The sequence below is a fragment of the Centroberyx gerrardi genome, chromosome 1 (assembly GCF_048128805.1).
Source record: "Centroberyx gerrardi isolate f3 chromosome 1, fCenGer3.hap1.cur.20231027, whole genome shotgun sequence".
NCBI classification, from domain to species: Eukaryota; Metazoa; Chordata; class Actinopteri; order Beryciformes; family Berycidae; genus Centroberyx; species Centroberyx gerrardi.
In genome coordinates this window covers 25,150,541-25,177,981 of record NC_135997.1, presented here as the reverse complement: position 1 = coordinate 25,177,981, position 27,441 = coordinate 25,150,541, and the positions used below count along the sequence as shown (strand labels likewise).

Genomic DNA, 27,441 nt, shown 5'->3' with positions numbered 1-27,441 from the left:
GACCAGGACAAAATGAGACAGCAATGCTTGCCCCACAGATAATCATATCACGGACCTTAATTCATGTCATTAGTCAAAGAATATTAAATAAACGGATCACTGAGATAATGCCTTTGCAAACACAATAAGAGAACAAACTTCTATATGCATGTAAATCCATCACTTATTAGCCACAAAGGGATCTAATTATCATTTGGAATGATTCATTTTTTACTAGATATTCACAAAGAGAAATGATAAATAGAGATAAATAGTCCAAAGGATCCATAAAAGTGCAGCTGATAAAAGAGAATGGAGAAAGCCCCGTCAAGGCTGCAGAGGAAATGAGAAAACAGGGTCTGAAAGGGTGTGTGTGTGTGTGTGTGTGTGTGTGTGTCTGCATATTATTTCCAGCATGTGTGTGCATGTGTATGAGTGTATGTGTGTGTATATCTACTCATATTCCTGTGTGTATATGCACAGTATGTGTGTGTGAACCCACATATTCCTGTTTGTTTTTATGTGTTTATATTTTATTTATACATGCCTGGTATGTGTGCATGTGTTTATCCAAATGTGTATATCACTGAATGTATGTGTGTGTGTGTGTGTGTGTGGAGAGCCGTTCCAGCGACCAGTTCCTCCTTCCTTCACTAGTGTTTTACAGTTCTATTACAAATGTCATGAACAGAGCAAACCGGATGGACTTTAACCAAGGTGAACCTAACTGAAGGTCACCAGACCAGACCACGTAATCGTCCCAGTCTTGGACCGGAGGAGCGAAGGACAAAGAGGAGAGAAAGGAAAACGAGAGGGAAAAAAACAAGAAGATCTTCGAGATAATGTGCTCAAAAAAATCTCCCTCAGCCTGCAGTGTTAGGCCTGAGGTCAGCTGGCCCAAACGTTCGGTCTGTCTGTCTGTCTGTCTGTCTGTCTGCCTGTCTGTCTGTCTGTCTGTCTGTCTGTCTGTCTGTCTCTACCACAGAGACCTGTGGCTCCAAGCGTTGTTGATGAACCTCCATTAGCTGGAGTAGATCTGGGTCCCGATCACGCGCATGATCTCCTTCTGGACCTTAGGCTCCTGGGTGTTGATGTTGGCATCTCCCACTTGGCCATCCTCATACCTGCACATACAGATGGATTCACATATGGTTTCCACTCATTCGTTATATAGATAGATATTTGATATATTCTCATATCATATATTTCATTCATTCTATTTTTCTTTGTTGCATCCTGCTACTATTTGCTGCTGCTAATGGCCCATTAAAGTTTCTTTTCTTTTTAAAAAAAATCTTATCTCATCTTAAGAAGAAGGCATAGTAATGATTAAGAAAAAAAAAACACTCTAGTCTATTTTGGTGCATAGAAGCAGTGGAATGTCGTATTGAAAGGGTTGGTCCAGGTAAAAAGTATTATGGGTTAAAAGCATTGAACATTTGCATTCTTTATTTTTTAATAAAATGGTGTTGTCACCTGTGTTATAAAAAAGCAACAAGCCATGTGATGGCGTGCTTTACAGTGATTTTAGAACAGCTAAGAGACGTGAGGCACGACAGTGAATATTCTTATTCTTATTATTACCATCATCAACCCTTTCTTCAGAGCACAAAAACACAGTTGTCCGTCCACACAGCACTGCGGCTTTCCACAGCACATTTTTGAACTAAATTAAATTTAGCTGTGATTCAGATTTGAGTGCTGACCGTCTCAAATCTAATTCCAAAATTCAGAAGAAAGCACGGAACATGGTAATGGACTTTGCCATCTGGTGAATGCTTGTGTCCAAAGCTCATGGCAGTGCTACGACTGCATGATGGATGGAAATGAGCATGTGCGGCCCACCGTGGGACTCGGCCCCCCTAACACCAGCAGCAGGTGTCGGCGCCATGCCTTTTCTGCTCAGCTACAAACACATCTTTGAGCATTATATTGAAAGGATAATTCCGGTTTTATTTTCATGTCATATTCAGTTGGTTCTTTGGCCTGAGGGGAAGTCTGCACAGTTTGGTGCAGCAAAATTTTGCCACCGGTAATGTGAAATGAAGATGAGTAATGTGGGACAACCGCGGTATGTTGCAAAATTCTTCATCAAATTACCTTACATTCACTTATACAGCGGGTAGTTTAAGCCAAACAATCTGAGTGATCAAAGATGCATTTTAACCATCCCGATGATTTCCATATTTATTAGTTGCTATGGCAACTCTTGTCGTAACCAGACTGCAATTTAGTAAACTTATTTTTTTTCTTGTATTTTCTTTTTATTCTCATGTACTTCTGTATATGCATACTTAGAAGAAAACTTTTCTGACAGTACACAGGCATTGTAACCATTGTATAAAAGTCCACTTTGTATTAAATCCACACTTTGTTTCATGCAAAATGAGAATGATGTTGAAAAAACAATACGACTCCCACTTAATAAGCGTTAGTGTTGGCAAAATTTTGCTACATTACTACAAAAAGAAACCATGCATTCCAGTTTCACCTAGTTTTTCCAACCACTCTCAAGTTGTAGACCCATCTGACTACTATATGGAAAAAAATAATTTGGGATAATTATCCTTTAATTCAATGGGATCCATCAAAGAGTTCATAGAGTTGGGATTACTCACACAAAGAAGAAGCGAGTGCAGACGTGGTCAGACACTGGACACACCCAGATGTTGCCATGTTTCTGCAAGTCCTTGGATGTGATCACTGTTTCAAAGAGAGAAGCATGTGACACCATGAGTGCAAAGTGGTTAACTGTGGTTATTATATGCCTTTAGTTTCATTTGCTTTTAAAGAAAATTGTACTACAGATAAAACATATTGTTACAGATTATTATTCTGCTAAGTGGTTAAACACAGTTATCCCTAACTCTTGTTATGTTTTTCTTGATTTTTAAATTGCTTTTCCTCTATGATAATGATGATTATTACTACTATTACACTGTTTATATTAACTAGTTTTATTCACCCCTTACTGGTGTTTTTCTCCTGTTGCAATTGATTTCCCGCTTTGATTACAGAGAGATTTGCATTTAGTGAAAACTGTGTATTTTTGTATTATTATTTATTATCATCACACTATTCTGTCAACTTGAACACAAACTACAGCAGGACTTCTGCTTGTGATTACCTTCACATAGAGCGATGCAGTTCAGATTCCGACTCTGAAGAAACCTTGACTGTATCGGGCGGCTCTGTTGAAAAAAGAGACAACAGCAAGCCCCATCAGGCTGCTAGAGTGAAGACCATGATTGGATTTAGCTGATGCTGTTATCCAGAGCAAATCCAACTGTAAAAAAAGCTCAGTTTCCTAGATCACCAACATTGCATGCAACCAATATTACAAAGTGCAATGATCAGAGCTAGAGCCTTTTTACGATCCATGCTAACTGTCCCAAGGCTTAAAATTCTCTCTTTAACCTGCCTCCTCCCCTTCATTTCATCTCCTCCTCATGTGTAAAGTGGATCTAATAGAGGAAATCTATGAGGGATCATAGCTTTCATCTGGATTCATGTAGCCAATCTATTTTTTGACAAAGGTTTTTTTTATTATTCTATACATTCAGTGTATGCAAAGCTGAAATCTATCCAGCTCCGTTACCTGTGGAATGGTGTTCATGCGGTTGTAACGCTGCACCAGTTCATCTTTGGTGGGCATGCGGTGCTGTCCTTTCCCCATTCCTGCAAGAAGCAGCAAACAGAGCAGAAGAACGTCAGAACTGACTCATCTCTGATCACTCAAGCTGTGAGAACTCTTCCTTAAGCGGTGGAGAAATCACTCATTACCCACACTGCTAACCTGTATATGAGGGGCATCAATCCAAAATGCTATATATAACTATTACGAAAGTGAAATGAAATCATTACCTGAAATTCTTCATTCTATATGTCTAAAATAGGATTCAGTCTGTAAAAGTGTTTACATGTTTTATCAACAAAGGATTTAAGTTACCCTCTACCCTTTAGAAAGTATCATTATTTCTTTTAATTTTTAAAGAGAAGGTGGTGACTAAGTGGTTAGAGAAGATACTTTTTTCAATTTAATTTCAACTCTTCAGATGCTTATGTGTGTTTGGTTTTACAAGGACAGATTAAACCACAGACATAATGCAAGCAACTGCCTGTTGTATTGTATCACAGCTAAATTTCAAGTTTTCAATAGCCATCCTTAGAAGGGGGAAAGCATGGGGGTTATGTGCCTTGTTTAGGTGCACTTTCTGGCTACTGGGTGGCCTCCCTCAGCACCCTGATAACCACCTGCCCACATAAGCATCAAGCCCTAGTTGGAGCCTATCAGGCATAGTAGGACCTCAGAACCAAACTCTGAAAGCTCTATTTCAGAAGGAATACACAAGAGAAAGTGAACATGGTCCAGGCCAGGTACAGGTATCTTGTCACAATCACTTCATGTCTTTAGTAAAAAAAAGACTCATACATTCATACATTTGGACACACACACACAGTTGGAGATTTTATCATATTTGTCTATCCCCCATCCCACCAATAACAAAGAAAAAAAAGAAAGCCAACTGCACATAGAGTAACACACAAATCCAATGACAGCCACATACAGTCACATCTTAAAGTATGGTATGGTAGGCAGTACACAGGGTCAGAGAAAGACCCAAGGCCCAGCTCCCAAAATGGACACACGACACAGTGCAGCACAACAGGACAGCATGGAAACCCCTCCCCCCCCCCCCCCCCCCATATGGAAATGGAGCGTTCCGGCGTGACATCCAGGCCATGTTCAAACACACAGAGCGGACTCAACCAACACGGTGGAAGACAGGGGGAGGGGCCAGAGAGGGGCGAGTAGCGAGGAAGGCGTCGTTCCTACCTGAGTATCCAAAGGATATGCTGGAGATGGGGCTCAGATAGATGCCCTTTCCATACGCTGCCCCATGCAGCTTGGGTTGAAAAGAGCAGGAAGGAAGGAAGGGTCACTGAAGAGTCGCACAGGACAAACTCACATACACACACATGGACGCACTCGCACATACACACAGTACCAGACCTGGGTCATAGAGTATTTGCAAATAATTCCTTAGTGTTTGTTTTAACCTGCTTGGAGTACCGCATGGGTGGGGTTTCCCACATGGGTTAATACAATAAGTGTCAGTGCATTAAAATCACAGGAAAAAAGTCAGTATATACTTTTCTGTGATTGGCAATTTACCTGACACTTCCTGAATTAAACCCCATCAATCTGTTGCTCCAAGCAGATTAACACAAACGGTAAGTATTTACTGTTGCTTTTTGACACAGCTCATAAAAAGCAAATATAAATACATGCACGCACTCATGCACACACGTACACACACACACACACACACACACGCGGAAATCCAAAGAAGACGGATGGCAAAGTGCCAAAGAAAGAGAGACTTTGACTCTTCCAATGATTTGAAGCCTCTCCTATAATACTCACTGTCAAGCCTGCAAAATGTCAACATATTTTCTGCCTACAATTTGATAAAGACCAGAGGAGAAGTGGTGCTCTGTGTTGAATCTTGTGCATATAACGGTCAGGTATTGAATCAGTGCCGACATGATAAATGAGACCAGACATGATGACTGGAAGATGAGGAGTGATATGAGGACGACTGACAATAAAGATGAGCGTCGCGGTTCACCTCCGCGTGAGGATGTCCGTAATGAGGGACAAACAGACGGATGACAGAGCAAAGATGGACAAGTGCACATATGCCACAGTGGAAGCAGAGGAGGAGAAATTGGACGGAGAACAAAAGAACAGCTTCATAGTTTGAGGAATAAAAGGTGAGGTAGATGGAGGTCAGGACATGGTACATCTGGAGGAAATCAAAAGGAGAAAACAGACAGACACAGATTTCGTGTGATGGCCGGGCCGGAGGCAGACTCAGTCATCCCGCTCCTGAGAAACAGAACGATGGAGGAAGGGGTGTCAATGCTCAAGGTGAGACGGAGAGGAGAATGAGGAGGGAGACGAGCATGGAGACGAGATCAAGGATTGGGAGTTCAAAAGTTGGAGAACAAAGAAAGGCATAAATGAAACACACCGGCATGAGGGAGCAAAAGGGCTGACTTGAAAGTTTCCAAGATCCTTGAGATTCCAAATATAACTGCGTTTAATCTATTCTCAAGTCACGGCGATGTATCTCCAAGCAGTCATTACCAGCCATAGTTTGTGCAAATGAGACAACTCTATGCTCTCTGGCCTTCACCGACTTTCTCTTTTTATATATATTTTGTTTCTTTACAGACCTGGGTCACATATCTCCAACACCAAGCTCAAGAGAATAAAAAAAAGAAATGCGGAGCAATAGATGCAAATGGATGCAGACCTGAGCAAAAGAGTATTTGCAAATATCTGGGTGAGGTTTGCCATACAGGACTACGCAATGAGTGCTGCAATGTTTAGAAAATTACAGGAATGCATAAGGGGAGACATTTGAGTATACTTTTCTGCTTCTGACCTGATACTATGAGGTAAACTCTACCTATCTGGTACTTCCACCAGGTTTAAGTGAACTCTGAAAATGATTTGCAGCTACTATTTGACCCAGGTCTGAATGGATAATGAGTGCACGCCAGTTACTGACCTTCCATGGGAACCTCCCTTATTCACCCGAGCGGATGAACATACTCACTACCACGGGCCTTGTCCTTTGGCATCCTTTGGCCGCAGACCTAGCCTACTCAGTGCTCTAAGTGGTTAACCCCAGCAGGGCACACAGGCGACCTCCTGACACCACAGCTGACACCACAGTCCCCTCCCTTTGTCCCACAACAGGAAGAGACGTGCCGTCCGCTGCTGTCGGCACAGGAAGCAGAAGGCAGCCGACATTGGCCAGGAAAATCTCCCGATGTGCCGTGCCCGTTAAAAACGCCAATTGCAAAGTTGACAAAAAGGGAAGCTGGCATCCATTAACTGCCAAAATGAATCAGCTGGACAGCAAGCCTGCTCTGTGCGAGAGCAAGCGCTGTCCAAGAGGAGATGCGTCTTAAATTAGAGCCAACTGCCAGGGCTACGTACCTGCAGTTTGGTATAAGAGGCATTGACTAGTCCATTTCTCAGAACAGAGTGCCAGTTCTCTATATGGGAACCACTAGAGCAAGTGTAGAGAGAGGGAGAGATAGAGAGGAGAGATACAGACAAAGAGCTGTGTGAATATAAACAGCTCTACTCACAGTGTGCAGCCACTGTTTTCTAGTGGGTCCATCCATGCTGTCCATTATTGGAATAAAACGCTCTGGTGGATTTTGTCTTGCCAACATGTGACCTTGGAATTACAGTACAAAGTTCCATCTGCCATTTTGGTCAAACATGTGTTACTCGTTCAATGTAGTTCTACAAACAAGTCTTCATATCCTGTATGGCCTATATACTGTATACATCCTATAAGTATTATTTGAAGTGGTAATCCTCAATTTTTTGTGACATATTTTGTGCAAAGCGGTCATTGCTGTGGTGTTTTTATGGATTTTCTGTTGATGTAGTCTTCTAATATTTATCCCAAACAAGCTGCCGGAAATGTAAAACGCATTACTCCCTGTGCACCGGAGCATTTTTCCCAGGAAAGACCTACCTGACACCTGCTTTTTAGAACAGCAAATGTCATAAACTGGGTTTAAGTTGAATCACTACTGTGTTATAGAGAGTAGCAAACGGACATTTAATTATATGAAAATGCTGCAGGTTATTACTTTTAGTGGGAAAAAATCTAATTAAAAAGATTATATTAGCTTTTCTTTTAACTACTTTGAAGACAGATGGAACCCAATAATTGCACGCTCATGAAATGGAGATCTGAGCTAACAAACTCTGTCCGGTGCCAACCACAAAGGAGCTACTCATCTATTTACACCAGGATATATTTGGGAACATTTTATTACATCATCATAGCCCTCTAAATTTATAGCATTTATTATTCAAAAAAACTGATTCCCTGAGTGTCCAAAGATGAAGATCAAAGCTGACACCACATCAGTGCTGTCTTTTAGTACAGGATGTGTTACACGAATACAAGTCCCAGTGGAGGTATCAAACTGGACCGCCTCTCCTATCGTATTTTCTTAAAATAAAACACAGCGGTCAAAGCGGTGATGATGATTGCTGTTATTTTTAGCTATATTCAAGAGAGTGCTAGTTGAATTAAAATCAGTTCCCTTAGGGACTGAGCCAGTTTGCTTGACTAGCTTTGAAGCAGTGTGAAGCTCCTGTTCTCATGGTCTCAAATAGAAACACACGGAGATTGCAGAGCTAGGCATGGGAAAATCACACTCATTGCCTTCTAAACTGCATCGATTGTCAATGAACTCATTCTAAACATGTATTGTTTTGTATTTTGTATTTTTCGATTTTTGTATTTATGTCAATACAAAATGATGCCAGCCATGTTGACTACTACATATCTGGCATTGTCTGTTGAGAATTAATAAATTTGTAGTGCTAACAAGCATAAAGAGAGACTGTAAGCACTGCTCATGAGTTAGTTGTACCCTGCGAGTGCCCAGATGGGCCGTGTGTATCTAAAATATTCAGCAGAGCCCCATCTGCTACAGTACAAATCTCTATCTCACAGATATTGCTGGCTCCATGCGCTGGCACAGCAAGGTGGGTTCTCTGTCCAAGAGAATGGCCACTGCTCGGTTCTGTTGTTTGTTATGGTACCATAAAAATCTGCTACAGTGGCCTCTCCATCTACCACATTATGACCAGGTGTTACACTGGGACATGTTCACGGTTGAAAGAGCGTTTGTACTGCTGTAGTGCTGATCTGTATGATCAGCATTACATCTTCACATCTTTACATTACATCTGATCTCATGCATTTTGATGATTGTGCTTGATTTACGATAAATGATAAATGTAATTTCTCACATTATTGCTAATGTTGAATGTATTTACATGTCCTACCCTCTTAACATGATAAGAACCACACTTGACTCTGACTTCACTGTGACAGCCTAAATGATTGAACTATGCTTCATGAGTTTTAAAGTAGTCAAACAAATCAAATCAAATATAATTGTGATTGTATGAAAGCAGCATCTGCTAATGGAAAGGTGAAAGTGGACTCACTGGAAGGCGAAGGTGCTGCCGTATAGTTTCTTGGCAGTGCGAAAGCGAGCCTCCTTGGCCGGCGGGCTGCTGAGCAGCAGGAACTGGTGGGAGGTGTGCATGAATTTCAGTTGCTATCGTAGTGAGATTGTAAGGGATGGAGTGAGAGCAAGAGAGAGAGAGACAGACACAGAGAAAGGAACTGAGCATGAACCATCAAATTACACACTGCAGCATTCAACAGCTAATTTGATAAAGGAGAGCCGAGGAGGTCTCTTTCTGGTTCCCTACCCTACTGAGAGGCAGCTTGACGATGTGAGACCTGTTACTGGAAATAATCCTGCAGAGAGACGAGAGGTGGGAGAGAGAGAGTAGTTGCAATGAGAAAATGTACATGCCATCACATTAACAACACTGCAATTGGCATAAGCTTATAAGCGTCACTGTATTATGCTTGATAGTTTTCTAAATAATAACATGTGTGATATGTTCTCTAGTGATGATAGTACTGTATATTATTTTCTCTTGAATTCTCAAATAAAGTCAAACAGTCTATCCAACATGGGAAACAGAATAACTTTTTTGTAGAATAAATCCTCTCTACTCACCACTGTAGCAGAGGGTGGGCCAGAGGGTCCAGTTTGTCCATCTGTTTCTTGATCTCCAGATATGAGCCCTGCAAAAACAAACAGACGTGTGTTGATCACTCCAACCAACAGCAAAAGCACAGAATCGCTGCTCATCAAACACACGATTACCTGTGAGGTGGGTTTTCATCATCAATGCAACTATAACTAGGCTACAGTTACACTCGTTCATTCAATGTGACTTTTATCATCCGATCGCACCAGGACACATTAAGTGACAGGCCTGGACACACAAAAATCTGATTTTGCTCACACTGCTATTTCCAAAACCAGATATGGAAGAGGTCAGGCTCGCAATGTGATCTGTGATCTTCTGTGACTTCTACTTAGTCTGGATGCGATCCAGCCACAAAGGGCATACAAGCAATGTAAAGAGATGAAGAGGGAGAGTGAAGAAAAATAACACAGACACAGCAAGGCAACAGCAAACATGTCCTTGCCCACAAATGATGCTGCCCCCCTCTGAGCCAATCAGTAACAGCTATCACCTTGATTTGACCTGTAACTGCATCATCTTCCCAAATTTCACCAAAACTTCTCACTGGTGTCTGAGATATAGAGAATGACACATGGACAAACAAACAAAGGATGTAGCGCCCCCTTAGGGCAATCAGTGTCATTTTGAAAATGCTGAAATGCAGTGGTGAGATGCATCATGTGGTGTCTAAGATATTGTGTGTGATGGTCAGATGAACGAATGTAAAAACAAACAAATGGACTGATCCATAGTCCCTCCGCAGTACAGCTCAAACGTCAGAGTGGGAGTCAATAAATACAGTCATAGGAGACGCATAACAGCCACTGTCAGGCCAAGTATGGACACAGTGATGTGACACATAAAATCTGATCTTTAGAATCAGATTTCAAACATTGCACTGAAATGACGAGCATAACTGTAGCCTTAGATTCATCAACTTTATCAACCTCAGATAAGCGGTCTAAGGTATCCTACTTTATCTGTAGCCCACCCCTTCCTCCCCCCCCGCCCTCTCCCTGTACCTGGGTCATCTCTCGGATGGACATGACGCTGTCCAGTGCTTTCTGCAATCTCTCATAATTCTTCTTCTGAGATCATGGAGGCAGGCAGAGCCAAACGCCCAAGGGGTGCAAAGAGAGAGGAAACAATAAATGTCTAAAAACACCCGTAGAAATAAAGCTTAGCTAAATTTGTTGATTTAGTTGGTAACGATGGTTCTAGCAGTGAAGATAGTGACCTTTGGGTTGAAGGCAAGAGTCTTGGGGTCATTGGGGTCCACGACGGACGGGTAGGGCTCAAAGATGATGCTCTTGCGAGGAGACTCGAGAGCGGCTCGACACATAGCCACGAGCAGGTCCACCACCTGGGGAGGGAGAAATATATTACACTCCTAGGCATTTAGCTGATGCAATGCAACAGATAACAGATACAATGCAAGCATCCAATAATAAGTGTGAAGTGCATGGGTCAGGGCCATAGTGTCCTAATAATATGACATATTATGAGTTAAGGAGACAGAAATAGTGAAAGAAAGATAGAAAAACTTCTATACGTTATATATACTCTCTTAAGATAGAGAAACTTTATTACTCAACTGAGGTAAAGTGTATACAAATTGCTTCACACCTCCCTCCTGACTTGAATGTTTTAACGTCTGATGCTTGAGTTACTTTTAATTATTTATGTAGGTGTAGGCACCAAAGGAATTTCTCTTTTTGGGAAATCAAATTAAAGTTATTATGAGAAATAATAAAGGTATTTTCATCGAATCATGGCAGGAAACAAAATCAGTATACAAGCCTATGCTGTGTTCGTCTTTTGCTGATGCACTTTTGTCTATTTGCGCTTATTCAGCTGGAATAAATGTTAAACTTTTGCATCTAAAGTGCCTCAAATCTCTTGATTTTGTTTATTCTCGGGCCATTTATGGAAGCCCTTTCCCCGCTGTTTTTCTAACTGGATATAAGGACACAAAATCAAACCAAAACAAACATAATAAAACAGAATTATAGAATCCCATTTTAATCAAGCCAGAAAAATGAACTAATAACTAAAAGAGATGAGCAGAAGAGTGAGAGAAAGAGACACAGAGAGACGTGTGCAGAACAGTAGTTTTCCATCTATCCATCATATACTGTATATTGTGTTGCTGTCACCTCTGCTCCGGTGGCCACTTCCTCTGCAGCTCCGGACATCACACCCAGAGTGTAGAAGGAGAACACACACAGCTCCCTGGTGCACACAGCCGGCTGCACACACACACACACACACACACACACACACAGACAGAAGGATGTGAATACACTCACAAGCATGTAGGTATGCTAGATACACAGAAACAACTACACACAGGACTGCATTAGCAATAAGAAGATAAATCTTAACAACTAGATCACGCTATTGCATTTTGTCGACTGTCCTATAGATGATGTTTTCAACTTTTTTTTTTCCAATCAGCATGGGACGCTTCATAGATTCATACAATTTGTTGTCATTTCTCTGGTACCTTCAGCATAGATCCGTTCTGAAAGACGTGCTGCTCATCACAGACCACGCAGTACTCGTTGAGCGTGGGGATCCTCTGCTCCGAGTATTTCATTATCTGTTAGGAGACAAGCACAATGGTTTCCCTGGCTATCACTGCCTCCTCCAGCTCTGCCACATAAAGGAATAAAGGATGGTTAGGCAGCAGGATGGTCACGACACTCTTACCCCGCGATAGTATAGGCAGCTGAAGTCAACATCACGACTGGTACAGACGTTTCTGTACAAGTTTCAAAAGCAGCTTACATGGTTCGATTGTTAATGAAGCCGACTGTTGCGGATTTGAGTTTAGAAGATTTTATTTATTGTTTTCCGCTTATGCCAAATCCCTGGATCTAACACTGATAGGAATCTGCGGCAGACATTTACAAACCCCTCCTGCTCCGCTGAGGGTAATTGATTTGGAAGCGTCTATCATGGTTTTGCACTCTCAGAGGACGGGGTGCAACCACAGCTGCCTTTGTTTAGGGGACCCGCATCCCCTTGAGGCCTTACCTGCACTAAGAAGCCATACTCCAAGGTAGGGATGTTCTTGCAGTGGCCGCCCGCCTGGGATGAGAAAAACAATTCAATCAGCTGCCTCGTGGTAATCTGCGCTGGGGCCCTGGCCGCCGGGACAGCCACAGTCTGATGGGTCAAGTGAAGACAAAGCATTATGGGAAACGGCGCACCAGCCATGTTAGGGAAGGGGTAGGGAGAGGCTCAGGTGGGAACAGTGCAGGTGGTGGGCGACTGGGAGGAGGGGAAGAGGCACACATTGCAGTGGAGACAAAACAGTTAGGAGAAGGAAAGGAGAAATACGCAGTGGCTTCAGAAAGTATTCAACCCCCTTGACTTTCCTGCATTTTGTGCTGTAACAGTCTGAACTCAGTGGTTGAATGTTTTCTGAAGGTATACTTGCTGTGATATTCAGGTATGTGATTTTTTTTTTTTGTATTTTTAGACTCCTGCTGATCATTCCTAATGGGAAAGTACTGTTTCCCCGTGTTTTTCCTGCTTTCGGTCCTGATTACATCCCTGACTGTTCTGTAATTATGGCTTCATGATGTTTTCTAACTTCAAAATCAACATGGTGCTTTCCATTCCAATAGCACACAGCTGGGGGCATAAATTAAAAATGCAAGCGGTCAAGGGGCGGCTGATGTATCTAAATGCTGTTACAGTGTAATCATATTGCTAATTTATGCTTAACTATGTGAGCTGCGATCTAGTGGGGAAACAGAACCAGGCAGGAGAGGTGTGTGTGTTTGTGTGTGTGTGTGTGTGTGTGTGTGTGTGTGTAAGTGTCTGTGAGTGAGTGTGTGTCTTTACGAAGGCATAAGCCCAGGGTTCATTCACTTTCAATTCAATGGATTCATGTGGATTTTTTTCAATATGCAAATAGAGTAAACTTTTGGCATGGGACTATCCAACTACTAATGAATAATCGAGAATTATTATGTTCACTCATTAGCAAATAAACTGCACTTTCTGTATACATTACACTTTATATTTTAGGCTTATTATTTAGCTGAAGCTCTTATCCAAGGTGACTTACAATTAGGGCAACAATAGAATAAGCTTCAATTCCTACTTCAGCATCATTACAAGGCAAGCAACCAATTGTAAGGACTGCAAGAGTCAGAGCCATAGTAAATGAATTGAAAGGTAATTGATCCCAACTCTGGTAGATGTGTGGGTGGTGCCGACAAGTCCGGGGCTGCTCTGACCTGGCTGTTGGGCGGATAGCTGAACAGCTCTCCTTTAGGGTTCTTCATGGTGCAGGAGATGGAGCGGTTCATCAGGCGGGTCACTCTCAGCTCGGGGACGCTCAGCTTCCCCTTCAACACCGTGTCCTGGATCAGAGGGAAACTGGGAGACCTGGGGAAGAGCAAAACACAGAGCATGTTGTGGGTGCATCGCCTCATCCAGCGTTTGTACAGTGGAGTCAGACATCATATTGCTGCTGTCACATGAAAAAAAAAACATGGATTAAACATTTATTTTCTCATTGCCCATGTGTTTTTGAAATTATACAGTGGAGGGTTTGAACAGGCTTCAAGGGCCTGAGGTCATGAAACTCACTTAATACATAAATAATCAGAATCCAAACTTTCAATTCAAGAAAAAGAAAAAACAAACCAACCAAAGTGTTATACTCGACTGCAATATATGTTAGGAAGATAATCCCAATTATTTTGCCAAATGTGATCACTAATCACAATTCATGAAAATTCAGTGAAGACATATATTTTATTGCACTTTTCACATCTACATCTTCATCTATCAACATCTTGATTATGAGAAACTACAGCTGGTTTTCTTAAGGAAATGAAATTAAATGTTTTAATATCCAGATTCTAAAACTACTAAATGTGAAAACTAAAATCACAATCAATATATTATTATGCATGGTTATTTGTGCAGCCCAAATAATAAACTATGAATAGTTTCCAAGGACAGATACAGCCACAATGGCATACAAGAAATTGCATTGATACCAGGAATGGAACCTGCAACCTTACAACTAGGCAGCCTCCTTAACCAACCTGACACCTACCATGCATTACCGTTACAGTTAAAGGATCAGAGTTCAGCTTATCATTGTATTGTCACTGTGAGTCAAATCTTAATTATCCATCAAATCATCTGCAAGCTCTCCTCAGCCATAATCTTGTACAGGCAAGACTGCGCCACACGATCTATACTTTGGTCATTTCATAGTGCCACACATCCAAAAACACACTCTATAGACATATAGTGTTACCCACTGACACTGCACATACACATATGCCAGCCCAGACTACACCATCCTGTCTAGTCGGTAGCTCATGTCAGTAACTGTTAAAATACAAAAGCCTGTGTTCCACCATTGCTCCTGGTGTGCTACCTATGTACCCTCTTGACATGAGACTCCTGTCAAGTCATGAGTACGTCAAGATAGCCGAGTGGTTACTGAGGTCGACCCCCCCGACCAGAGGGCCGGGGTTCAATCCCCCGTGCAGCCATAACTGTCAAAGCATCCTTGAGCAAGATAGAGGGCGAAAAGAGTACTGCCCTCCTGGGGAATTTATAAAGTATGTCAAATTCAGAATTTTAGTCAACCTGCACCGTGCCGTCTCAGAGCTTCCTCGCTCCTGTTCATCTTCTTCACTACAGTTCACCTCTTACAGCCAGACCTTCACAGAGACAAAGTATTTTCACTGCCTTTACAGCTCATGGTGCGTTGACCAGACAGGTAACATTTCACCACTATCCTTCAGGAATCTCGTTTTTCCAATTTTGCTGGGATTTTATTTACCGTAATGGACAGCTGACATTCTCCTTCTTGTAGAGAAAAATACTTTCTACAAGAGACTGACAGTTTCAAATCAGAGAAAAAGTAACACAAGCCCCATCTGTGTAGGAGACATGGCAGACTCCACTATAAGGAACTTGAAGAATGCTGAATTGAAAACACTGTTTTTGAAGTCAGATGAAGTATTTCAAATACTTTATCACTAGTCCATACCCGGGGAAGCGCGCCACAACTACGTGCAGACTTCCGGGGATGCGCGCGCCACAACTCCACGCAGACTTGCGCGTAAATTTGGGAAAATGGAAAAATCAGCTTCGTCAGTCCCTGCCTATGCCAATGCTCAATGCCCATGTGCAGTTTCAGATTGATTGGCCAACCCATTGGGGAGCAAAATGGATGCAGACAGACAGACAGAAGGACAGAGTTTTCCTCATTTTATAGTAGGATGAAAAAATGTGTGATACAGACAATTCAAATTATATAAAAGCACTCAAATGCACAGAAATACAACAAAGAACAATTAACAAATAAAGGGTTCCACTTCAAAACACTATCCATTCGCAGAAAAAAATTATCACAAAACTGTTACTGTTTTGTAACCAAAGTCTTACATTATAATCCAATTGAGTTTTACATCAATGCCAGTCATCTCTGAGTCATCTCAGCAGATGGCAGATATCTTGTTTTGGAATAAAACTTACAAGGAAACACATTAATCTGGACGTCAGATAGCTGATGAAACTGTAGTAAATTGGTCACAATGGCTTTCTATCGGCTGCTTGTAATCTGGAGAATTTAAAGCGGCAATCAGCAAGATTCTGTTTTTTTTAATTTTATTTTGGCAAATTGTTTGGTGCTATGTCCTCATTGCTGTGGTGTTTCTGCACTACACTTCCTAGAGATCACTTGTCAATCAAACAGTGTGTCCAGTACTGTGACGTCTTTTTCCTTGGATTTTCTGTTGATGAAGTTTCTGCAGGTGGCGCTCTTTTCTTTGTCTGTTCAGCCATGGTGGCTATCACTGCTAACTACCCAGTTTTCCTTCCAGATATTCCAAACAAACCGCTGTTGCTGCTGCCGTAGCAAATACAACGCATCAGGATTTTTCCCAGGAAAGAGCGACCAGACACCAGGTGTTTAGAACAGAAAATGTAGGCTAACTAAACTGGCCATAGGTTGAATCACTACTGTTTTATATCAATCAACGATACAAAGTAGCAATAAGAACATTTATTTATAAGAACATTTTGCAGATTATTACTTTAAGCTTACTCGACTCATTGTAAGTCACTCTCAATGCTATGAAACAGAGAGAGAGGGTGAGAGTGAGACCTACTTGGGTATGGGGGAGAAGATGCTGAGTCCAGCACGGAACTTCTTGATGGTTCCCCCGGCTTTGAACCAGCTGTGCCTCTTCTCCTGCTGGGCCTTGAGGAACTCATTACTGAGGTGCTTCCACTGCTGCGAGGTGAAGGTGCTCAGGATCCTGCCGATCAGCGCCACCGCAAAATCAAACAGGGAGAACTGTGAGTGAAGCTGACAGACAGCGAATGGCTGTTATCTGTATCTGTATGTCATGAGGTGTGTGTACATCATTATTTTGTGTGAGTGGCTCAGTCAACCATCTCCATGGGTTAAAAAAAAACAAAACAGGTTAACGATAAAAAGTGAAAAATAAAAAATATATACATATATGCATCTATATTTTATGGATATGATCAGGAACACAAACAGGAGAAAGCAGAAAGGCAGTCTTTTACAAAATAATGAAAGTTGAGTGTCCAAAAAAACCCTTGAAATTCTTGAATTGTTTGAAATTTCAGATTTTTATTTAGTTCTGCTGCACATTTGGATAGGAACAATGTATATGTGTCATAGTAAACAGTGGACAAAATTGTGAAATAGGTGCATGGCATCTATTGTGTGCAGTTTCACTACAAAACACCACAGCAGCTGAATACAGTCGATCAATACTCACTTTTTAAGTTGCAGGCCCAGACTGAAGCCTTCTTTATTGGAGGGCTGGAACACCTCCACTGACGGCTCTGAGCAAAGGTGACTCACATTATTACACAATGCACACATACACACACACAGACTCTTTCTTCCTCTCTCTCTCTCTCACACACACCAGTATAGTATGTACTGTTCTCATGCGGAGACTCATGCCTCCTACACTCAGTGACTGGTACAAAAACTCAAAGGCTGTGTGTGGAAAGAGTCATCCACACCGACAACTTTACTCACCAGGTCCATCGAGGTACTGAGACAGAGAGAAGCGCAGTCTCAGAATAATGGGCTCTGTTCTGATCACTTTCCAGGCTGTCGCAACCTCCTCCTGGGACAAACACACACACACACACACACACACACACACAGACACACACACAGACACGCACGCACATATACAGAGTTAACATCCTAAATGGGGCAATTTCACATTACATCAATAAATTATGAATCCATGATAAATTATAAACGATGCGTTACGTTGCAAAATGTCACCATTAGAATATTAATAGCCAGAGACGGAGGAGGCACTGCAGAAGAAGAAGAATGTCAACTCACGTCTAAGAAACTTATATTAATTTGGAGATCGATGTCCACATCATCAATGGTTCCATACTCCCTGTTCAGAGGAAGACAAACAGATACAGTTCATTTATCACAGGTAATGGGATGCGTTACACACCGCCCCATTGTGCCTTCTGCAAAATCAATTGATCATCACAGGAGGGCGGAAAATAAATGTGCTATTTTTTGCTGTTCTGCCAGACAGTGTGAAGTGTGGTTAAAATTAGTGTGAAATCTCTTTGAACCTTAAACACTGAGGATAATATGGCTTGTTCCTAGTGAGTGTGTATGTGTGTGTTGTACCTGACGGAGACAGCGCTGTCAGTGTAGATGTCTTTCACTGCCTCGATGTCTGCGTCCAGCTGAGGGTGGCGGTACAGGTCAGCGGCGCAGCTCCCCTGTCAACACAGCATTGACACAGGTCACACACACACACACTGAATTATCCATAGACCAGGGAGGGGAGACGCTAGTGAAAGAGCATGAGATCGAATTAAGATTCATGTCAGCTTCACTTATAACACCGAGCACTACATAGTTGTCTTGTCTTGAACGATTACATGTTTGTATCTTTATGCCACGTTGTCTGTTTGTCTGTAGGCCAGTTAACTGACATACATCCACATTCACACACCTGGGTCTAATAGTATTTGCAAGTAATTCCTAGTATTATTTTAGTTTTTTTTGCTGTATTACATAGCAGCCATTTGCACAATCAATAAAAGAAAACAGGCAGCTTAAAATGTTTCTACATGGACAGAGAAGACAGCTGATGCAGACACACACAACATAAATCAGAAGTCACTATAAACAGTCACAACTACATATGTACAACTACAATGTACATCAACGTTTCAAGTAAGGGTCTTCAAATCATCCAGAGGGATTAGGAAGTCCAGTATCAGCACAGGTTATAATTCATTCCATTTATTAGGGGCATATAATTTAAAAGCTGACTTTTCTAACTCTGACCTAAACTGCACGAGCTATGTTTGCGATCGTGTCAGGTAGTTACACAGTTTGAAGTGTAATAAAGATACAGTATAAGGTAAAAAGGTGGATTTTACCTCATCAGGATTTCAGACAGTGGTAGGTAATTTGTTAATTACAGAAAAGCATACTAAATTCACTTTCGAATACTTTTCTGAAATTGTTTACTTTCTGACACTGACATTCTGACATCTCATATTGTTTTATGCAGTTACCCAGCCATCTGCCACCATCCATGAAAAGTACCTCCAAACATTATTTGACCCAAGTCTGTCACACATGCTCCCAGTGTCTAGACATGAAATCAGCCTGTCATCTGTTGAACTGGCCCCAGACTGGATTTACATCTCAATCACAAGATTTGGAAGATAAGCGTGAAAACGGATGACTGAAAGATTAAGATCTCATACGAAACTGGAGCTTTGGACTTAACGTGATAAGATGACAGGTTAAATGGCGGCCAAAAGGAAGGATTTGACAGAGTTGCTTCTGATTTACTGTTGCAGGGAGTGATGGTGCTGAAAAAATACCAAAACACTTGATTTGAGACACTATACTATACTGTACTATACTAGAGCTTTTCCAGAACTGGTATTGCATTTTGTAGTGTTTAATGTCATATTTATTATTGTCAGCTCGCAAAAAAATTACAACATGAGCTTAAAACCTTGCTAAAAGTTGTTTATTTGCACACTGATTACGTTTGCCTTACATTTTAACAGAAAATCCTACTTCAGATTATTTTAATTATGATGTTCTGTATTTGCTGTTAACAAACCAGAACATGGAAACTTATGAGTTAGCAAAATACGTGCTATGGAAAACACTTTTTGTTTCTGTTCTCAAAGAACTATCAATCTGATGGGAAAAAATCTAAAACAAATCTTATTTGTAAAATGATTGCATTAACTTTGAATGTTATTTCATGTTATTTTAGGTTATTTTAGTGTTTCTTTTTTCTTTTTTGCTGTGGTATTGTTTTGAAATATGATAACCTGGTCTTGTGTGACTATTGAAGACATGACAACACTAGACTGGACAGATATTTAGCCCCTGCTGTACCTGAATGCCGTACAGGAACTGCTCCGACTCGTTCTCCCCGTCCGACTCCTCGTCCGTCCAACACTGGCCTTTGATGTCCTGCGGGCCCACACATTGTAAAAGGCCATTATAGTGGAGCGGAAAGAAGCTGCAACCTTTTCTATCATCCTTTCATCTCACATCCGTTCTGCCTATCTCTCACTTTAGCCTCCCGTTCGATGGCTTTAAAACAGTGCTTAATATAGCATCTCAAAGGGACAGGCAGAGGGGCATAATTTATTTCCAAAGGACAGGATACTCTCAGAATTCAACCATCAAAAGAATAGTCAATAGGCAATTACAAAGGACCAGTTGAAAAAATGTCTATTTTAAATCAAAATAACCATTTGTCTTGTGTGTAAGAGAATTATTTAGAGCCACGCCCCAGGGCCCAGGTCCATGAACTTATTTAAAAATGATTTTAGCTTCAGACGGCTATTAAATTCTCAGATAGAGCAGTCTGATGTAATATTTAGATGCCTATAGCAAGTCTGACAGAGGTGGATTTAAGTCTAAGTCTCATTCTACTAGGGATGGGACAATATATCGAAATTCAATTTAGCGCAATACAAAAATGTGACAATACGTATGGTGGGGCAGAAAATGTAATTGCAATATTAGCTCCATTTCATTCTGCTGTAGTAATCACAAATGAGACACCATCACAATTTCACAAGCTCTCCATCCAAATTATATTATCTGCACTTTGTAATGACATTTTTAAATTGTTGTTTACATTCTAGCAAGACAGTGCCATTGCTAGAAAGATTTGCGGCTCAGAAATAAACATAATTCTGCACAGTCAGACTTTGCTATCATTGATCTTTTATTTATTACATCGTATCGTGGTTGTATCGAATTATGAACCTCATATCACGTATCGAATCGTATGATGAAATAAGTATATCGTCCCATGCCTACATTCTACTCTTATGCACCACTTTCGGGACCTTAAACAGTGATTACACCAATCGGATGCTAGCTGTCTTACCATTGGGTCCTCTGTTCATAGGGCTTGCTCAGACAGGGTTAGGCCTTTGAATACTGCCATCCATCGCAGCTCAGTTCCAGGTGAATGGAAGGACAACAGAAAACTTGAGCGCTTTGACTGGCTTGCTCTCTGTCTCTCTCTCTCTCTTTCTCTCTCTCACGCACTCTTCAGTATTGCAGAACCTTGGAAAAACAGGAATTAAGATATTTATGAAAACTCAGTAAAGGAAGAAAAAGAAAATCAAACAAAAGAGCCCGTCTTCAGCGATGCCATGCTCTGTAAATGGTGCCCTCCTCCTCTTTTCTTTTAATCGTCTGCACTCCACCTTGCCATGTATCCTAGCAACAGCCATCTCTGCCTTCTGTCAGTGGCATTAATCACTGTGGAGAGAGTGTGTGGGAGACAGGCTTTATGTGCTGTACATTCAGTAACCAGGATGTCTCCATTTATTTTTTTTCCCCCCACGTTTCTCCATGAACTTCATCTATTTATATCAGAAGCACCAAAGGTTAGCACACCTACACAGACGCACTGCAAAAACAGCACATCTACTGATGTGACTGCATTGTTAGACTGCCATTTTGGATTAGCCTAGTCAGTGGATGCTAGGGAATCTTTGAAATGCCACAAACGATTTCCTGGGTTAGTGGAGGGAGAGGGAATTGGGACTGCAGGATGTTTAGCAGGAAACGCTCAGGCATTTCTCAGGAATTACACATAATAAAATTATGGTACCTGATACTGGAATAGATACAGCCATCATCGTGAGGAAACAAACAATCTTGAATTTTATATGTCCCATGGAGGAGGTGGATTCAGGCATAAATTACACCAAAAGTGCTACTGTTACATAAATGAGAAGAGGAACGACAAGCAGCAACAACAACAGCACTGATATCACAGCAGCTACACTCTGTATTTCATAGCGGCCCAGCACATTTTGTGACAGACATGTAAACAATGAGTACAGTGTCCATTTAACAAGAAATGAAGCGGTGGAAGCACAATTTCACACCGTGGCATCCGAATACAAAGTCCACTTACATACTGCATGTCAAACCAAACACTGAAGAATGTAATATTTAACAATTGCCATTGGATCCTAAGGTATGTGCAAACAAAGATTAGACGGCAACATGGCACAGACTGCCTTCACAGAATACAGTGAGTGAAGAGATTCACAAAAACATACATCCCATGAAGGCTTCTGTGCTAAATATAGGTCAATTAAATGAATACCCATTATTCGTTCTCTCTCTCTCTCCCTTTGTCATCTTTCTCCTTCTGTCTGTTTGCTGCACTAACTTCAGGCACCAAGCTCATCTCTCTCACTGAATCTGAGCCATTTTCTCCATATCGAAACAAAAAAAAAATCACTTCCACTGCAGTGCATAGCATCGTGTTGTTGCATTCCTGATGATTAATGTCTGCCCATTTTTGCAGGGATCTTAAATGCAGCCTCTGGATGCATCATGGCTTCTTTCCTTCCATGTATAAACTGCACCCCCTTAAACACCAGGCCCACATCATATCCCCTCTATCCTCCACCTCTGCTCCTCTATTTACCTGCTGGCCCTGCCATGTCCTCAACCTCCCTACCTCCCACATTCCCCCCCCCCCCCCCCCCCCATCACCTCTGTCGTCTCACATACCAATACAGGCGCCGACGAATGGACCCCCCTCCTCCTCCTTCTGATAACTATTTAACACACACACACAAACGCACACACAGATGCAGACAGGCGGATTTACCCCTCCCCCCTGCTCTGCACCCTCACCCACCCCCCACCTCCACCACCCTACCCCTTACCCCCCCACCCCACCCCATCCACACTTACCTTCACAGCGGATGGAGAGGAGGATGCTGTCCTTGCCTCAGCTGCTTCGCCTCTTAAAGGGCACACCTGCCTCTCGCTCGGTGGCTGCTTTCCACTGAAATAACAGATGAAAAAAATAAAGCCCTTTAAAAATAACCATCAGAAATGCCCGAGCCAGAATCCCCCATTTTGACACCGTCTGTCTCTCAGCGCTTGTTAGTGTGTGTCTGCGAGCAAGCCAGCTGGTCTATGCGTGTCGGTGTGTTTATCTATTGCAGATCTCTGCTCCTACTGCTGCCTTATATTTTGCCTGACAACACTGAGGGGTCTGAGCATGCTCAGTGGGAGCAGGCAGCCGGTCATGTGACCTGCAGCTGACTGCGCTGCTGCTGAGAAGGGATAAGAGAGAAATGGAGGAAAATGGCTCTGCCTGTGTGTATGCGCTTGCTTGTGTGTCTGTGTGTGTGTGTGTGTGTGTGTGGTTGCATCAGTCAGTGTCTATTAAAGTGCAATTATGCTTTGGAGGCAAATGGGTGGCTACTGGCTGATACTTAAGTGCTTTCATGTCCAAATTAAAAAAAAAACAACAACAAAAAAAACCCCAAGATTTTTGTCTTAATTAACACACATACTTCCATACATACCGTATACACAGTACATAAATATACATACATACATACATACAGTACCAATTAATATATGAATATCTGTTTAATACATATTTGAATAATATTTTAAGAACTATGAATTGTAGCATTACAAGCATTTTTTTCATGTGTGTACCTATGATATGCTGTGTGTGTGTGTGTGTGTGTGTGTGTGTGTGTGGGCATGTGAGACATTAGTCATCATCAGTTGGGCCTTGGTGCTAATCAGTGTTTACCCTCATTATCACTACGCAGCATTTTAGAGCTGACCTAAAGAATGGGCAGATTAGTGGACAGGTGTTGGGACAACTGCCTGTTCAGTGTGTGGCTGCAGTCTGCCAGCGGAGGGAGAGCAAAGCAAGATCTCCTAACTTTTCCCTGATGTGATTTGGCAGGCGATACAAAGGCCAGCTAAAGTGCAGTGACCCTGATAAAGATTTTTTTCAGCCGGAATACAAATGAGGGGGAGACATTTTGATGGCATGCCATAGTTGTTTCATCAACCATGGTTATACTGCATGGTACATTAGCTTTTAGGCAAATAGGTGTTCTGTGAGTTCAAATGAAGACTCAGTGGTGGAAAGAATTCTAGAATGTCCCACTCATGTAGAAGTACTGTTACTTTGCTTAAGTTTTACTGAAGTAGAGGTGAAATTACTGGTGTGAAAATTTACTTAAGTAAAAGTACAAGGTAGCTCATTTAAAATATACTCAGAGTAAAAGTTATTGGATTGCTTTTTAGAAAAGAGAACATTGTTAGATATAATGTTTTCCATGCAAAGAGTGTAGAGTTCTAACTCAAGTATTTTCATTTAACATTTTTGGAAATTGCAAACGTTTCTGGTGCTTATGGGGAGCCACAAAATTTGTCCTCTGTAGTGGATGTGATGTAAAATGTAGTGAAGTACAATACTGCAGCAAAAACACTCTCACTCAAATATACTCAAAAAAGTACAAGTACACAAAAAGCTACTCAATTACAGTAACGTGAGTAAATGTAATTAGTTACTTCCACCCTTGTGAAGCCTTCATTACAGTGGTAGCCATAAAAAACATCCTCCATCAATCATCTAAGTATCCTTCACTTGTACTGCAACAGCCAGTGCAGCCTTCTTTTTAGATAGAGCTGAATAGGCAAATTGTAACACAACAATCTACTACTTTTTATCAAGTCATTCCCTTTGGGTTAGGGTGACCCTAACCCTAACCCATTCCCATTTCCAGCAGCTTCTGATGGCTGACAGGACAAGATCATTTGACATTTCTGAACATTTCTTTGCAGAGGTGGAACAGCAGTGCTGCAGTAATGCAGTCAGCATAAAGCAAATGTGTAAATTCTATCATAGCTATATCTAAATCTATTTTGGGAAAAGAAATAATTACTTTAAGTTCATTGTTAAATAATCTGGATATAACGGATGTATACTGTAATTTTGTCAGCCAAGGGCTTTACCTGCTTTGAAGAAAGATTGTTATTTGTTTAAATTTTGTGCTCTCAGTCATTTTGTACGTCAGCATCTGTTGCATTTTCAATTCGCGGATATCTCATTTTGGAATGGAGCTCTTCAAATGTTTTCTCACACTGCTACAGGAGGAAAAGGAAATTTGTTGCAGGTATTGAATGGGAGGAAGGTTCCCATTAGTGTCAATGTTTTGTTCGATGAGGAAAGCACGCCCAGTGAAAGACTGTAACACAAGAACAAATTGATCACCAATCATTTGATCTCATTTAAATGGAACATCATGGCCAAACAGACTGCCATGCAGCATCTCTCTGACAGTTTATTATATGGACTTTCAAGCCTACAGTGTTTTTCTGATTGCTTGTATTATTATGATAACGTTAACAGTACATAGTCTTGTGCTATTTCTGCTCTGCTGAGTGGGCCTTAATGGAGCCAACAGTGCAAGCTTTCCCTTACTTATAGCTGAGTTTCTGTTTTCTGTTTGTTTGATTCTTTTGTCCCTTTTATTTTACAGCACTTCTTCACTTTGATGGCAAAGGTACTATGCACATATAACAATAAGAACTAATAGCAGTAGTAATTGTAGTCATACAGTAGTAGTATTTCACTACATGTTAAGTGGCATTAGCATGCCCTATCTGCTCAGTGTACATCTCTGGGATTTATCTGAGGTTATTCCCAGGGTGTCCCAGGAGTTAGGAGACATTAATGCTGACTGACAGCTAGGGGTTTGGCCAGTGGACGGGGTGACTGGACGGCAGACTCGTCCCTCACCTGGGCAGGTGTGTCCATTGGCCTCGGGTACTGCAGCGGAGCGCTGGATCCAGGCAGAGGCTGGCAGCGGCCAGTGAGACGGCAACATGGGAAGTGGTAGCAGCAGCAACACCACAGTGATCGGGTGAGAACTAACGGGGGCACGGAGAGGGAGGGGACCAGGACGCAGTGAAGAGCAGACCTGTGCAGACCTGTGCAGACAGAAGGAGTCCAGGAAAAACAACAAAGAATCTCAGATGAGCTAAATGCTAAATAAGTTCCATAGTACTTTGAGGAGAATCTTTGCCAGATTGTTTTGTTGTCTAATCTCTCTGAAGAGTTTGAACAGTTAGATTTGGATCTTACGACTGTGGCTGGCATGCATGTGTGTCTGTGTCAAGGATTTAGATGCTGTATCTCCCTGGCAGAGCTGATTATCACAACAAGGGAATTAACCGTCCTGGGGAACATATAACAACATAGTTGTTTACTGTAGACTGTCAAACACACAGATGCTATTATTTCTATATTCTGTGTCTGTTTGTACAGAAGGATTAGTTTCTGTCTGCTATTTCCGTACCACAGCTGATTAGCATAGCGATGGAATTAATCATAGTGAGGAAGCACAACAACTCAATAGTCTACAGTACACTTCCAACAGGAGCAAAAGTTTCTAATGCCCTCAAAGTTATGTGAAAATTGAACAATAATAATAATAATAATAATGATAATGTTATCATTAGTAGTAGTAGTATGTAATATCCATTATTATTAGACCTATTATTATTAGTTGTATTGGTGTTGTCGTTCTAATCATTTTATGTAATGCAATGCACATTGGTGCAATGATAGCAGTTTTATTCAATCGTCCTGCACTTTACTTTTAAATACTCAGTGTAACTTAATTCAATGGACATCATTTAAAAGAAATTGTCGAAACTGTTGTATTAACTTTGAACGCTAGATGGGACTGTTGTCTGCACCAACACTGAGGTACCAACCATGGAAATATTATGTACCAGCCCCGGTAGAGATTTTGAATGTTTGGACATCAATTTAACATCGCTCAAACAAATCCATGTACAAGTAAACAGTGTGTATTTTAGGATGAGTTACTCATGTATTTTCAGCACAACTGGAAAATAACTAGATAATGTGTTGCTGAATTTGACAGATTTTTGCATCAGCTCTTAAAAGGCTTTTTTTTTTGGCAAGATGACAACATTTAGATATTTATGAAACTGATTTTCATTGCGTCACATTTTGTGATGCTTCCCATGAATCATTGCGGCAGCCGATAATTTGAACATCTATACAATTTATGGAGCGCCAATACACTAAGACGATGACTGAGATTACACATCTTAATATATACATTTGTAATACCTGAACAGGCACTGAAAGATAATAGAGACCAAACTAACGTGTTTTTCAGGAAATTCCTCTACCGCATCCACAGTCACATGTCGGCCCCATGCTCCAGAGATACATTTCTGTGCCCTGATTGGTCCCCAACTTCACCAAGCACCTCCACCCTGTATCTGTGTAACCCTCCGCGTTGGCTTTATATTTTTCAATTTCCAGGTTTTTACTAGGTTAAAACATGAATAAAAATATAACTGAACGGTCCATGATAGTTACAATTCATATCCGAGT

The 27,441-nt window shown here is 41.4% G+C and overlaps 1 protein-coding gene across 1 annotated transcript; it reads right to left on the bottom strand.

Annotated features, from left to right (window-relative positions):
* Positions 1-278: 278 nt before the first annotated feature.
* LOC139907841 (protein mono-ADP-ribosyltransferase PARP6) lies at positions 279-23,046 on the bottom strand. Its single transcript, XM_078283410.1, has 23 exons — positions 22,941-23,046; positions 21,103-21,284; positions 20,094-20,171; positions 18,345-18,439; positions 18,036-18,096; positions 17,715-17,805; positions 17,446-17,512; positions 16,804-16,953; positions 13,900-14,050; positions 12,686-12,817; positions 12,153-12,248; positions 11,803-11,895; positions 10,884-11,009; positions 10,669-10,734; positions 9,631-9,698; positions 9,314-9,362; positions 9,044-9,156; positions 6,995-7,067; positions 4,817-4,886; positions 3,578-3,657; positions 3,107-3,170; positions 2,598-2,682; positions 279-1,103 (listed from the first exon to the last, which is right to left on the bottom strand). Exons 2-23 carry the CDS (start codon positions 21,103-21,105, stop codon positions 1,001-1,003), a joined length of 1,914 nt encoding a protein of 637 aa, XP_078139536.1. The 5' UTR covers positions 21,106-21,284; positions 22,941-23,046; the 3' UTR covers positions 279-1,000.
* Between the last annotated feature and the right edge of the window lie 4,395 nt (positions 23,047-27,441).